The sequence below is a fragment of the Dermochelys coriacea genome, chromosome 5 (genome assembly GCF_009764565.3).
Source record: "Dermochelys coriacea isolate rDerCor1 chromosome 5, rDerCor1.pri.v4, whole genome shotgun sequence".
Lineage (NCBI taxonomy): Eukaryota > Metazoa > Chordata > Testudines > Dermochelyidae > Dermochelys > Dermochelys coriacea.
Window position 1 is genome coordinate 47,714,247 of NC_050072.1, and position 15,303 is coordinate 47,729,549.

Sequence of the window (15,303 nt, forward strand, 5' to 3'; positions counted from 1 at the left end):
CTGAATTTGCCTTTTTTTTGGTCTCTGCTACTGATTGTGTACTTCAGTCAACCACACACCTCATTTGAAACCAGGTCAGTTTGTAACTCTGGTATTCATAACACTAAGGATCTACTGTAGGTAATTAGCAGACATGGACATGTGAATGTTCCAAAGTTTTGCTGTATGTAATGTGCTAATATACATAAATTATGTCTACACTGATGTCACTTAGAATAAAAGGTACACAAGTTTTACTTTACAAGGTTATCAGATTTTAGAAATCTTAAAACTGATATTTTTGGGACATCATACTTGGATGTTTTTCCATTTCACCATCAAAAAGGTGTTTATACCCAAAACTTAACTTCCTTTGAGTTAAAAATACATCTGAAGGAAAGAAAAAAAAAACCAAAACACAAGTTATACCTCTCCCCTCCCTTCCCCCATGAATGAAAGTGGGGGAGGGAAACAAATAAATATAAGTCTTCTAAAGAAACTTACACAAAAATAGACACATTACATAATAAAATGTCAATCATACAGTAGCTTCTTGCCCCTACACACAATACATTAAGTAATTTCAGTATTTTTAAACTTGAAAGATAATGTGGAAGAAAAATGGTTTTTCCTGCTCAGATTTGAACTATGCATCCAAAATGAGTTGACAGGATGGAGGTGGAGGGAGAAAAGGAAGAGACATAAAATCCAGCGGGTTCATATTACTGCAGACAGCTGCAAGCCTAGAAGAGTTGGGAATTTAAAATAATTTCAAGGAAGGGAACAGCAACGAATCATCTCGTGCACAATTTAAGGCCAATAGAGCAGTTTTCTATTAGGGAAACAAATTTAAACTATGCAGCGTTAATTTTCAAGCCCATTTAAAAATAGATCATCCAGCAAACACCACTTGCTGGCTGTGCTCAGTTGTGGTCTGTAGTAACTGTATTTACTGTACACTACACCTGCAAAGAAATCTCTCCCCTCTCATTCTTATTAGAACAAGAAATGAACACAATTTCAAGTTTTGCTTAACACAAGCCATTTGGGGGCAAATTAATCCCCACATTAGGACTTACCTGCAAAAGGTAAAACAGGTGTTGATAGGCCTCCAGCTGTTTTCTCCTCTCTTTGCTCAAGCCTTTGATGCCCTGTTTGTCACCTGTCACCATCTCTTCCACCTGATTTTTGCTTTTTTTGTTTAGCTTCTTGCTGTGCAGTACCACATCCTACAGACACAAGTGAGCCATTATGTCTATATATATATTCACACAGAAATATAAAGCAATATGGTACGCTGCCATTTCTCAACCATCTTAAATAGGATGTTTCTACATTGGTCTATTTATTCAAAGATTTTAATATCAACCCCTTTTTATATTTAGGCCCAATATAGCACATTAACTAGACAATATTGTTCACGACTACATCACTTTACTCATGATTAGAGTTTTATTTAGATTTATAAAAAGGTAAAACATCAAGCTGAGTGCCATCTTACATCAGTTAAAATTCACAATAAAAATATATTAGACTGTCTAAACACACAGTCCCAACCCATAACTCCCATACTCTATTAAACCTGTCTCCAAAAAACAAGTTTTGGCATGCCAACAACAACCCAGTGTAATCCTATCATTGCATCCCCTTCACAAACAGTGGGAAGAATTTCAGTACAGACTAATTTCAGAGTAGCAGCCGTGTTAGTCTGTATTCGCAAAAAGAAAAGGAGTACTTGTGGCACCTTAGAGACTAAAATTTATTAGAGCATAAGCTTTCGTGAGCTACAGCTCACTTCATCGGATGCATTTGGTGGAAAAAACAGAGGAGAGATTTATATACACACACACACAGAGAACATGAAATAATGGGTTTATCATACACACTGTAAGGAGAGTGATCACTTAAGATAAGCCATCACCAGCAGCAGGGGGGGAAAGGAGGAAAACCTTTCATGGTGACAAGCAAGGTAGGCTAATTCCAGCAGTTAACAAGAATATCAGAGGAACAGTGGGGGGTGGGGGCGGGAGAAATACCATGGGGAAATAGTTTTACTTTGTGTAATGACTCATCCATTCCCAGTCTCTATTCAAGCCTAAGTTAATTGTATCCAGTTTGCAAATTAATTCCAATTCAGCGGTCTCTCGTTGGAGTCTGTTTTTGAAGCTTTTTTGTTGAAGGATAGCCACTCTTAGGTCTGTAATCGAGTGACCAGAGAGATTGAAGTGTTCTCCAACTGGTTTTTGAATGTTATAATTCTTGACGTCTGATTTGTGTCCATTCATTCTTTTACGTAGAGACTGTCCAGTTTGTCCAATGTACATGGCAGAGGGGCATTGCTGGCACATGATGGCATATATCACATTGGTAGATGGTTCACCTGCGCATCTACCAATGTGATATATGCCATCATGTACCAGCAATGCCCCTCTGCCATGTACATTGGCCAAACTGGACAATCTCTACGTAAAAGAATGGACACAAATCAGACGTCAAGAATTATAACATTCAAAAACCAGTTGGAGAACACTTCAATCTCTCTGGTCACTCGATTACACAAACCTCATGCTTCTTTGTATTACTGCTGCCCATGTCTATCATAATAAAAACACCTGGTATTCAGTGAGATGTGAAGTAACATGGTGCCAGGAACTAAACTCCTCCTACCTTTGCTCCCCATTGAGGCACATACTTTAAGAAAAGCTAACTGGCAGGAAATAAAGTGGAAGTGACCATGTGCCATTAACTATTCTAAACAGCCGCAGTCCTCAATGATTTGAGACCATTCCTAGGTCAATTCTCACCAAAAGCTCTTTCTAAAGTACAGCTACTTCTTACATAGGTTGTATTGACTGTGGTGGTTCTTGGCATACACTAAATAAAAAAGGCAACTGCTTGACTCCCCAGGAACATCCTAACTGATCCTGCATTCTTTCAGCACACAAACCTCCATTGCCTTCAGTGCATTCTATAGAAATAGTTTGAATAAAGCCTACTGACCTGTAGAGAGATCCTGTTCTTCACCAGTAGCCCAATCTTTATATCCATCAAGTTCAAGTCATTTTCCAGCTGTTGATTGGATCGGATTTTTGTAACCACCCCCTCCCTTAACCTTGTTACTTCTAGTTCTTCCTGAAAGTCTAAGTCACTTTGGTCCAGGAGGTAAGCAAATTTGCGCAAGACGTTCAAGGGTGGATTTTCAGCACCAACTGCAGTTAAGGTAAATGAGCTCATATTAGTTATTTTATTTGCTTGGTCTGACATGCACAGGCACAGTATACCTTTACATTTATAAATATCAATGTTTAGAATTCTTTTGTACATAGTGACATCTATGGTCAGAATGCCAAACTGCAGAAAGAAGTTTATGTCACAGAGCAAGAGTAGAATATTTTGTGTAACCAGAACTATGTGTAATAGTTTATGTAAGTGTATTAACCGTTTAACAAATGTTAGTATCACAAATGTTAGTATCACAATTTCACTTAACTGTTTCTGAAGAGCCAAAAATGCAAGACTCAAATATTAGAAATCACAACTGAACACTCTTATTCTAAAAATTATGCGTTACCCCACCAATTTACACTCAAATGTTTATCACCAGCACTTACTTAGTGTTCTGTAGTCATCCCTAGCTTTGTTTGCTCTAAGAAATGCTTGTATTTTCACAATTTCTTCATTCTGGAAAGACCAAGACTAAACACTTTAGAAAACATTGAACAGAAAACCTCCAACAACAGGTCATGTTCTATGAAGAGAGATAATGAAAAGTACTATAGACATCTACCAAACATTGTTATAATTGGAAAAAGTTTCAATGTCTTCACAGTTATAATGTATTTCTGTTAAGAGGCATATGGGGGATGTCTATAATTTCAAGAAATACATGCATTACTACTACATTAGTTCTCTCCTCAAAAAGGGGTAGGGTGGAGAAATGCCTTACGTGATCCTTGAAATACTGCAGCCGTTTCTTGTAAGCCTTCCTCACTAGCCACATTTTGACCCATGACTGAATCTAAAAGTCAAATAAAAACTTAAGAGGAATTGTAGGAGAATTAAGAACGCCGCTAATTTTATTTGGCTCTTTTAAAAAACGAGGTTAGATGCTTGATGAAGTTAGTTGCATAGCACACAATTTCAGCAAAGTCAATGGAGTCACATGCAGAGCTAACGGGATGATTGGGCTCTGTGATCTAATGGTCAGAACACTGGACTAGACAGTGGGACTGGGACTCAGGAGACCTGTGTTTGATTTCTGGCTCTGGCTCTGCCACCCGTCTGTTGGGTGACGTTGGCCAAGTCACATTCATCTCTGAGCCTTTGTTTCCCAGGATATAAAATGGAGATAATGACATGAGTTCCTTTGTACAGCACTTTGAGATCAGATCAAACACACTACAGTAACTCCTCATTTAACGTCCTGCCGCTCAACGCTATTTCAAAGTTACGTCACTGCTCAATTAGGGAACATGCTCGTTTAAAGTTGTGCAATGCTCCCTTATAATATTGTTTCACTGCCTGCTCTGTCCACTGCATGTAAGATTTTGTGGAAGAGCAACGATTTTACAAGGGAGCATTGCACAAATTCCTTTTCTCCACCTCCTCCCCCTCCCTCCCAGTGCTTCCCAAGCTGTTTGGCAGTACTTAGGACTTTTTGGAATGGGGAGGGGGAAGAGCGGGGAAGCGCTGCCTTTCCACTCCTCCCCCTCCCTCCCAGAAAGTCCTAAGCACAAAGCACTGGGAGGGAGGGAGGGGGAGGAGTGGGGAAGCGCCACATCTCCGCTCCTCCCCCTCCCTCCCAAAAAGTCCTAAGTGCCACCAAACAGCTGTTTGGCAGCACTTAGGACTTTCTGGGGGAGAGGAAGGAGCAGGGATGTAGCGTGCTTCAGAGAGGAGGTGGAGTGGGGGTGGGAAGAGGTGGGCCTGGAGTGGAGCGGGGATGGGAAGAGGCAGGCCTGGAGCATCCCCCGGCAAAGTCGGCGCCTGTTCTTCTCCGGGTAAGCTGCCACTGTGCTTCCTAGCATCCTTGCCTGCAGCGGGCTGTGCCTGTGTGGAGTAAGCCAGGGGCACTTCCAACCACAGTACAGTACAGTATATAATGCCTTTTGTCTGCCCCAAAAAAATTTCCTTGGAACATAATCCCCCACATTTACATTAAATCTTATGGGAAAATTGGATTCATTTAACATTGTTTCACTTAAAGTTGCATTTTTCAGGAACATAACGTTAAGTGAGGAGCTATTGTATACAAGAGTGAAGTATCATTTTTATTACCACCACCAGCATTTCATAAACTGATAACACACTTTGCAAATAACCATACTTGACTGTCTCGGGCTTTTAATGGAAGACTCAAGGTATTGATCACTCAAAGAACAGTTTTCTTGGATTACTAGCTGCTGTCAGAACTTTGAGCCTGCCATGTAACGCCCAACGGAATAGGAACACTTGCAGTTTTACCGCAGCAGCCCCTCTCCCTACATTCCTTGAGCTTTCAAGTGTTTGGATTCCCCCAACAATGAGGAAACATTATCCTTAGAGCAAACCCTAATTCCACTAATCATAGATGGAAGTTTACCTTGATGATAGCAGCAACATTGCCTTGAAGCACCCGCAATCTGTCAGTGTAGCTTTTCCTTTGTTTATATCCTTTCCAGAAAGCCTATTTTAAAAAGCAGGTTAGTAGTGTGACCATTAGTTTCACCATGCATATACTTGGAAAACCAAGTTTATATAATCTTGTTCCACAGAGAAACTGCTGTTCAATTTAAAAAAAGCGAGGAGAAAAATGTGAGTGAGGCACACCCATCCTTTACACCCTTTTACAAGCCCTCATCCAATCCTGTAGCATCAACCTTCACCTCTGTGCTGATGACTCATGAGTTCACCACTCCATTCCTGACCCAGGATCTCAGCCTCTGTGTCACTCAGGCCTGGAACTTCTCAGTCCAGCACTCTGCATGCCATTTTTGATTTCAGACTCTAAGCCTGCACCTTTAGGCAGTTTCCAAATCTTGTCTCTCTTGTTCCATGGTGTCGCAGAGCTGCCCTATCTTCTGTCTACACTGCTATAACTTTGTCCAGGCCCCCTTCATCATCAGTCTTGACTACTGCAACCTCCTTTCCTTTCTGGCCTTCCTGGCACCCATTGTCAGCCTCTCAGGCCCATGCAAAACCCAGCTAAGACCTTCCTGCCTTCTCTAACCACACCACCCTCTCAAATTCTTTAATCTGGCTCCCAGTTCTCTATCCCATCAAATACCAGTGCTGGTCCCTGTCTTTAGAGACCCTTCCAGTCTAGTTCCTCCCTCCTTACCCATTCATCTTATTGTGCTGCCTGTTTTACCAATGATGCCACTCTATCATCTGCCTGTCTGCTTCTCTCACAAGCCATTTGGATTTCACTTCTCCTAATACTCCAATAGCCATTTTTTTGGGGATACCCACAGGAAGTTGACATCTGGCTAGGGATATAGTCAGTAGGGACTTGCAACATTTGTCTTGTGTGTCTTGGGTAAACGCACATTTTATCATCACTTTCTACATCCTCCATCTAAATTTCTGAGGATAGCTACACATACTTGCTGAATCTGGTCTTGGAGGATTCTTTCCCAAAGAGCATGCAATTTTTTGTACTGGGTCTATACAGCACCTACCACAAGGGAGTTCCAACCTAATAAGGCCTCTAGCATCAGCATAACATATTTTACCAATAATCTAAAGTAGTAGCAAAAATAAGTTTTGATTCATTGCAGTACGCACCCATTCTAGATTTTTTAAAAAAAACTGAATTTTAATGCTAAAGAGGTCACGCTTATTGAGCAAGTTTACTATTAAACTATACTATTATAGTACATGCAAGAATAGTGTAAAAATATGTAAACACAGTGTACACAAAAGCACCATTGCTGGCCTATCAAGATGTGCATGACATGCTCTGTAAAAGCCAAAGGTAAGTTTCCTTTGTACTCCTTTCAAAGTATTGTGCATTGAGCAAATCCAAGTAATACTCTTGGAATCAGCAAAGTTGTTAACGTTGTCTCTCCCTATTCAATTATATGAGCATTTGCTTTGCAAAGCAGAAGCAAACGGCTTCTGACTGGGGGAGAGCAGGGAAAGGAATGCATTTCCTGAATGATCCATGCCTTGGCAGAGAACTAGAGCTTCAATATTAAATTCATTACCTTCCATCCTCCTACTCTTTTCCTCGCACTGCCAATTAAACATCAAAGCAGTACTCAGGAAGAAGCTAGTGGTAAGAATCACTGGGCTTCTCCAACTGGACTGTTATATACTACAGTTATACATGATCTATAACCATTTTAAACTGACAAACCTCCAGTTTACACACAAAGCATTTCTTTCAATGAGAGAAGGAACTTGTGTTTGTACAACAATTCAGTTCTGTAAATAACAAATGCCACAAGAAGTCCTTTCTGCCGAAGAAGGCAGGAAAAAACAACACCCCCCCAAAGGTCATGCTGTCTGTCACATGTAAAAAGCTACCACCACCCAGAAGAAGTGACCCTGCCTTTATATTACACAGCAATACCTGTATTTTGATCACAGATGGTTCCTGTTTTTGAAGGAATCCTTTTCTCTCCTCATAACTTTTTCTGACTAGGAATCCCCTTGCTAGGGCTTGCAGCTGAACAATCAGGTTTTCATTAGCAAGCCACAGCTGCTCTCGACTGTAATCTGCTGTAACTTCCCCAACAATAGTCTGGTAAGAGATCATGTAAAAAGTGTTTAATAAGCAATTAACCAAAGCTGAAGGCAAACCATTTCAGAGTTTGGATTCCATTCTCTCCATCCACACCCATTATGAAAACCCCTTCAATTTACTCCCCACATTTTTAACCACTCACAAAACCAAGAACCACAATGTTATTACCATCATTTGTTTAAAGGAGGATTGAACTCCCTTCAGATCACATCAATGAGCTGAAAGGACTGGTTTCAGCCATTACAAAGCTTTTCATATCAGGGGGCAGAGGACTTTGCTTTTGCAATACTGCCAACCCCTGCTAACTCAAGAGTGAGATGCCAGGAGTCTAAAAATGGAACCCATACATCTGTGTGAAAATGCTTATTTTAGGATTTCTAAGTTTCAGAATGATGTGAAAAAAATTCTTCTGAAACCAGTCAGGATGTGAAGAATCCTGCTGCAGTAGCATGTGTACAGTAGTGATTTGCATAGGTACAGCTAAATGCAATCTAGTAACATGAAACAGCACATATCAGTGTAGCAACACCAGTGACTGAACCCACAGCGTAGGCCAGCTTAAAAGTGCCTCCTGATTCAAGAAAGCCTTTATGGATGTGGATAAGGACTTTCCTGATTTGTGGGGCCTATTAGAGTACAATATGCAACACAGTACTACAACTGACAGCGCATGATTACATACACTTGGAAGATTATTCAAAAGCAGATTTAAGGGTACTTATGATTGTATGATATGGGCCAAAGTGAGGTGCTTTATACTATATGTGAGTTGTCAGCCCCCTTCTAAGGGTTTGATTAAATAAACAGATTAAGTTCTACTGTATTTGAGGAAATGAACAGCCTAAACGAAAGTCCAACTAGAGAATTCCTTCTTTTCCCTTGTATTTTTAAGGTTCTAAAAATCTTGACATAACCACTTCCTTTGTATCCAACAGTGCTAAAGCACTCACTTCTGTGTTTATGTTGCAGTTGTATGCATCAGTCATTTTGAACATTTTAGCACGCTACCTGTATTTCTTCACCAGTTAGCCAAGAAGTTTTTGGTATAAACCCTTCAGGCAGAACAAAGGTACTCTCCCCAGTTTCCACATGATAATAATAACCATATCTGCTCTTCATTATAAGTTTGAGCCATGGACCTTCACTAGAATCTAAAAGCAATATATGTATACTGTTAGTGTACATTTAGAAGCCTTAATACATTTCTCGCCTTCCCCTCCACCTCCCTGCCAAAGAATGTTTTCAATTATTTTATATATATGAAAGTCAGCACAAAATGATCTACCCTAAACTAGAAAAATTTTGCAAAAATATCCTGCTATATTAACAATGGCTCAGTTCCAATGGCGTGGACAACAGTGAGGAGCATAGTAGAGACTGGCCACCAGCTGGAACGGGCATTTTCAAGAACTGTGTTATCCATCTCTACTCAGAGTTGACCTAGTCAACATGGTACTTAAAATGCTGGCAGCAGTCAGTCTATATACTAAGGCTGCTACCATTGCCAACACTGGTGGATATGAAGCCATGTTAGCAATGACTGGAAGCTTTTGCAGCATTTCAGGTGTAGGTTGGACCTTATAGGCTCATAGTATACACCACAGGAATGCAGGTTATCTTTCTTTTGAGCACCATCAGCTGAGAGAGACAGGGAGAGTCTTGAGTAAGTTTCCCTATGGACTGTGCCAACATTACTCTTGGGGAAATTCTGTGCCACCCCGATGAGCTCCCCACACCTGGAATCCTACCCCATGGTATAGGTGCTGGCTTGAAGTGGTTTCCATCATATACAGCGTTTATAGTTTGCTTCAATGGCTCTCAGCACCCTCACCATACAAATTATTCTAGTACCCCTGCCCAAGGGCACCCCAACCGGCTGTACCCGGATCCCCACCTCCCCAAGACCCACCTCCCGCAGCACCCAGACCCCCCTCACTCACCCCCCACATCAAGACCCCCCCACACCAACCCCCTTCACCTGGACCCCTTGCAGAGTCCCATTGCCCCTGCACACGGAACACCCCAATGAGCCTGTGCGTCCAGATACCCCTGCACCCAGATTCCCCACTGAGTTGCCCACACCCAGATTGTCCCACACAGAACCCTCTCTCCGCACACCAGGATCCCCCCCCCACAAAGCCCCTCCACACTTGGATCTTGCCAAATTGAGCCTGCCTGCTCCCACCCGGTGTGCCTGGCACAGAGGGGCAGGGCCCTGGGGTATTTCTGGGTTAGGCTGTGTCAGGGTTGGGTGCAGCCTCACCACTTCATCCATGACCTGGAGCAGTGCTTCTCAAACTTTTCTGCTGGTGACCCCTTTCACATAGCAAACCTCCGAGTTTGACCCCCCCTTAAATATATATATAAAAAAAAAGTGTTCTTAATTTATAATATCATTATAAATGCCAGAAGCAAAGTGGGGTTTGGGGTGGAGGCTGACAGCTCGCGACCCCCCATGTAATATCCTTGCAACCCCCTGAGAGGTCCTGACTCCCAATTTGAGAACCCCCGACCTGGAGGGATGGTGGGGGGCTGCAGAGTGATCTCTCACCTCTGCATAGCCTGTGCTCCTCACTCCCATCCTGGGGCCTCCATGTTTATTTATTAATGAATAAAATTTGAAGAATTTGAAAATAGCGTGTGCAGAATTTTTATTTTTTTGGCACAGAATTCCCTCAGGAGTACAAGAGAACTATATCACAAATTGTCTTATGTGCTGAAATAATCATGTCTATGCTGGAAAAAGGCATTGTCACAACATGTTAATGTGTTAAGTAACATGATGTTAAGCTAGAATTGGCATGCAGAATAAACGACTGTTTCTTATTTAAAACCATCAGCTGGTCATGGCTAACATGAATACCCAGGAATAGCTGACACTACTTTAAAAGTTAGTCCTCCTTTACACTGAGGGCCAGATTCTGACACCAGCTGCAGCTCCTGTACAGTGCTCTGATATTGCATCAAGGCCATAAAATGGGCTGCAATGGCCTTAAGAGTTCACCCAACCCAGGAGCCGCATAGGGCTGACATATACAGCCAAAGCCTTCCCCTCGCAGTTGCTGGTGTAAGGTTGTGCTGGGGGTGGGAAAGAGTAGAGCTGTTAGGCTCCATACTGTGGCTATTCTGGGCTGTGGAGTAGCCTATAGGGAGCTACGGAGAAGCTACCATAAATTAGAGCAGCCCTGGAGGATGCTTTGGCCCCAGCCAAGACCAGAATCTGGGAAATGGAGAAATGGCTTAAGACATGTATGCACTCCTCAATCTTCTGTGCTGTGCTCTGAGCAAGGCACAGCACAGAATTTAGCCTGGAGCATTTTACATTGTGTTAGATAATGCATTTATGATTAAGTTTCCTAGTATAAGTAAATGCTAAGAGAAACCTTAACATTCAAAACTGGAGATTTAGACAGCCTTTGACAAATAAGGGGGGGGAATCTCAAAGTTTCCTCCAACTCTCCCTTAATTTACAAAGAGAATTAAAAGTTACAGTATATAAATATTTATATACATTTGCACTATATATAAATATAAACATTTCACACTAATCCTTCAAAGCTTTTACAGTACTGCAGAGATTTGGTTTTACCTTCTTTGGTTTTTAAATTCTTGGCTTCTAAAAGGTTCTTGTAATAGGTTTCAGCACATTCTGGAACAACTCTTAAACCAAACTTAGGAGACTGCAATATATCCAGGACTGGTTGCGAATCATGCTTTTCCAAACACTTGTTAATCATTGAGGTTCCAAGAGCCACTAAAACAACAAAATTGCATTTCAATGTCAGGCATTTTATATTTTACAAAAACATACAAATACAGTTCTACATTTCAGTGATCTAGGGAATGCACTTTCCTGTTGGCGTTTTTGTAAACTATACGGATGATGTACCACCATCTCTTGTATCTTTTTGCAATCTAGTCTCTTAAGTGAGATATTTGTAAATACAACTATTTCAGATAGTAAATTCAGGACGTACAATGCCAGTGCACTTTCTAGTCTACATAATGTATATCACAATGCTGCAAAGATACCATGCCCAGAACTGAAAGTGTAGTTAGGAATAAGTTAATATTGATTGCGAAATCTGGGACAAAGTCTGGCTGCTTTGTTGAAGACAGTCACGCAGCACGATATAAGCCTAGCAAGTGACTTTTTGCAAAAGTTTGAAATTTCTCATTTGAAATAAAATAAAAAATTTGTACCCCATAAAGTGTCATTTTCCATGGAATTTCATCTATACCAAAGCCTATAAAGATGTTAAGAGGTTGATTCACTCAAGCTTTCAAGTTTATGACAGTTACAGACATAGCAGTCCACGCTTCAATGTTTATCATGGCATTCACACAGTTAAATTCAAGATACATGCAAAGCAGCATGTGTGAGCAAATCTATTCCTATGCCGCCACATACATTATGTTGACCCAAATTTCAGAGGCCATTAAACTAGAGGAGAAATGAGTGATTGACACCAACTCCCCTGTTGACTGCCACAACTTGTGCATTAGACTGAAGTAGCATATGCAATTTTCTTAACTTGCACACATGTCCTGCTCAAAGCTGAAGTAGGATATTCCCCTCCCCTGCCCTTTTTCTGCATACATACTTCTACCCCAAACAAAGCTGACCCAGGAAGGATTTGCAGCATCAGAGCTAACAGTTTACAGGAAGGAGAAAATAATCCTCCAACAAGACATCTCTCCAAGTCAGCAAGTGAAAATCTGGTAAACTGAAAGACAGCTTTTTTGTAAACTTGATATATATAAAAACAAAACACAAACAAACATAGAAAAGGGCCATATAAAGGGTATAAAGAAATTTAGGCTAGGAAGGAGACAGAGGTTCATTGTCACTCTGAAAAGTAGTAAGTATTCGGTTGAGAGCAGGCAAAATGTATGCAAGACAACACAGAAACTCACAGCAAGATTAGACACACCCCACTTTTCCACCAGGTAGGAGCCCACTGTTTGTCTAAATTTAAAAGAAACTGACCTATGCATGGCACACAGACCCTTCCAAGACTAGAGATGATCATGCCTAGTCTGCCATGCCACCACTGACTGGCATTAGAATATCAGCAACGAGAAGACAGAAAATCCAAACAGCAACAGCAGTAGCTTGGTACCGAAGGTACTACTGCAGCTGTTTTCTGAGCACTCGAAGTGGAGACCCTACCAATACATCAAGATGAGGGCTTCCCTCCACCCTTAGCCTTTTGGCTACCATTCCTCATCTGAGCCTGTATCCCCCTCACTATCATTTATGATTTTTGGGAACTGTCCTTGTGAAAGTGAGCTGACACAAATCTTCAACAAAAACAGCAACACTGGTCTCTGTAGCCCAGCTTGTCCTCAGTACGGGGTTTACAATGGTGCTGCTGGTGCCATGGTACAGGATCCAAAGGGGCGCTTAGCCGGCCCGCTCTCAGGACAGGGTGGGATGGGACGGGGTGCTGGGAGCATCCTCCCGACTCCAGCCCACAACCTCAACCCCCTGCCCTGACTCCTGCACCCCCTCTTTATGCCCCCCCACAACCCTATGCCCCGACTCCTGTACCCCCCACATGTACCTAGTCCCCCCACCCCATGCCCTGACTCCTGCAACCCCCCAAATACACCTCGCACTAAACGGGAGCTCCTGCACCCCCCCACCCCACATCCCCACCTGCACCCCTTGCACCAAACAGGAGCTGCCAGAGGTAAGCGCTCCACAACCGCACCCCAACCTCCTGCCCCAGCCTTTTAACCCCCTCCTGCATCCTAACTCCTGGTGAGACCCTGCACCCCCAGCCCTGAGCCCCCTCCTGCACCCTTAGTCCTGGCCAGATCCCACACCCCAAAGTTACTGTACTTTTAAAAAAAAAAAAAAAAAAAAAAAATAAAGCACCCTCATCCAAAGCGCTTTACAATAGTTAGCTAATGGTACAAACAATATTTGGAAAGATCATTAAAGTGGTCTGCCGAGACCCATGGCAATTATCAAGTGGTCTGTGGAAAAATAAGTTAGACTACAGAAAATCAAGGTGCCTCATGTTATTTTCATTTACTTGTTATTACTTATAGGAGGAGGATAAAGGGGAAAAAATGAAAAACGGAAGTTGGGGGAGGGGAGAGAGAAGAGAATGTTCTTTTTCTTGGCTGGGTCCCAAGGAGGAACCCCAAAAATGAAGCTGAGCACAGGGCCCCACTAACTCTAAATCCACCACTGGGGCTGACCCCTCCCCCACAGCTCCCCATGCCGCAGCCAGGGGCTGACTCCTCCCTCCCTCCGTAGCTCTCCGCACCACTACCAGGAGCTAGGGCTGGCCCCTAACTCCCCAAAAACTCCATTCTACCTGGGGCTGGGGCTGATCCCCCAAGCCCTGCTGCCTGCGTCGCCGCCCCCCCCCCCCGACACACACGTTCCTCCACGCCCCACTAGGGGTGTGCACCGGACTTTTTTGGTAAACTAGGCATTTGTTCATTTGCTCTTGCCAACAAAAGGGATAAATTCCCATTTTTGTCAAAAAAAGTCAGGATGGCCAGGACAGAGCTTAAAAAGGGAACTGTCCTGGCCAAACAGGGAAGTATGGTCATCCTATCTCAGGCAAGTGGGTCCTGAGGGAGTCTGGCTAGGGCGGGGGACAGACTCTGACCTGGCTAATCACATCACTCCCGAGAGTCCGGAGCGATTCCCCACCCTGCCACTGGACCAACTCCGGCTGCGCTGCCAGCTCAGCCTGGCAGACACTGTCACCTTCCAGCAGGGCAGATGAGTGTGGCCAGGAGGCAGAATGTGAGGGAGGCTGCAGGCCAGTGGGGGGGGGAGGGGGGAGGGGTCTCTTGAGGGGCAGTGGGGGGGGGGTTTGAGTGGGTGCTGTGTAGTTGTGGTGGTGGGCTGTGGGGAAATGCATTGGCCAGTAGTGGCGAGGCCATAGGGGTAGAGGGTGGTGTGCAGGCCGCTGTGCATTTGTGGTGGAGGGTCTGGGGGGGGGTCTGGTGGGCATAGCAGTTCCAGGGGATGCTGGGCATAGGGAGTTGGGGGCTGCGTGGCACAGCATGGGCCCACCCGCGAGGGGAAGGGGCATGCTGACAGCACAGGGCTGGGCGGGCCAGTGTGCATCTGGCAACTGCTGGTTTGTATACAGTGTCCTTGCACTGGGCTGGGTGGAGCAGGGCCGGCCCCACCATACTATGCCCCATTGCCCCTGGCTGGCCTCTTGCTCTAGGGACCGACCTCCCCAAGCCATGCTCCTTTTCCCCCACGGGGGCCCACAAATATGTTTGGCGCCAGGCCCACAAAAGGTTAATCCGGCTCTGCTTGTCCTTGTCCCCAACTGCTTGGTTTAGTGGGTTAGGTACGGTACATTAACACCCTTCATTAGGAGTGCCTTGGTATGACAGGTAGCTGAGGCAGTTATACCATACTTTGTGACTGGCCCTCCTGCACCTAGCTATAGCAGATTGACAGGGGGGCTGCTTCTGGAGAAATGATTCTGAACATAGAGCTGCTGGTGCTCCAACTCTTTAGAACAACAACAAAAAATTCTCCTCTCGGGGACTGTGTTTTCATGGTAAGACTATGCTAAAACAGCAAAAATTTACCAATTCAAAGATAG

General features: G+C 43.5%; 1 protein-coding gene across 3 annotated transcripts in view; it reads right to left on the minus strand.

The window, feature by feature from the left end:
- IQGAP2 (IQ motif containing GTPase activating protein 2) overlaps window positions 1-15,303 on the minus strand; it is a 233,134-nt gene that overhangs the window by 44,973 nt on the left and 172,858 nt on the right. For all 3 annotated transcript variants that reach the window (XM_038401257.2, XM_038401260.2, XM_043515279.1), the window contains 8 exons: window positions 11,298-11,462; window positions 8,717-8,859; window positions 7,535-7,705; window positions 5,561-5,644; window positions 3,926-3,997; window positions 3,591-3,660; window positions 2,980-3,188; window positions 1,059-1,208 (listed from right to left, as the gene is read on the minus strand). In XM_038401257.2, coding sequence (XP_038257185.1) covers window positions 1,059-1,208; window positions 2,980-3,188; window positions 3,591-3,660; window positions 3,926-3,997; window positions 5,561-5,644; window positions 7,535-7,705; window positions 8,717-8,859; window positions 11,298-11,462 — 1,064 coding nt within the window. The remainder of the gene's footprint in view (window positions 1-1,058; window positions 1,209-2,979; window positions 3,189-3,590; window positions 3,661-3,925; window positions 3,998-5,560; window positions 5,645-7,534; window positions 7,706-8,716; window positions 8,860-11,297; window positions 11,463-15,303) is intronic.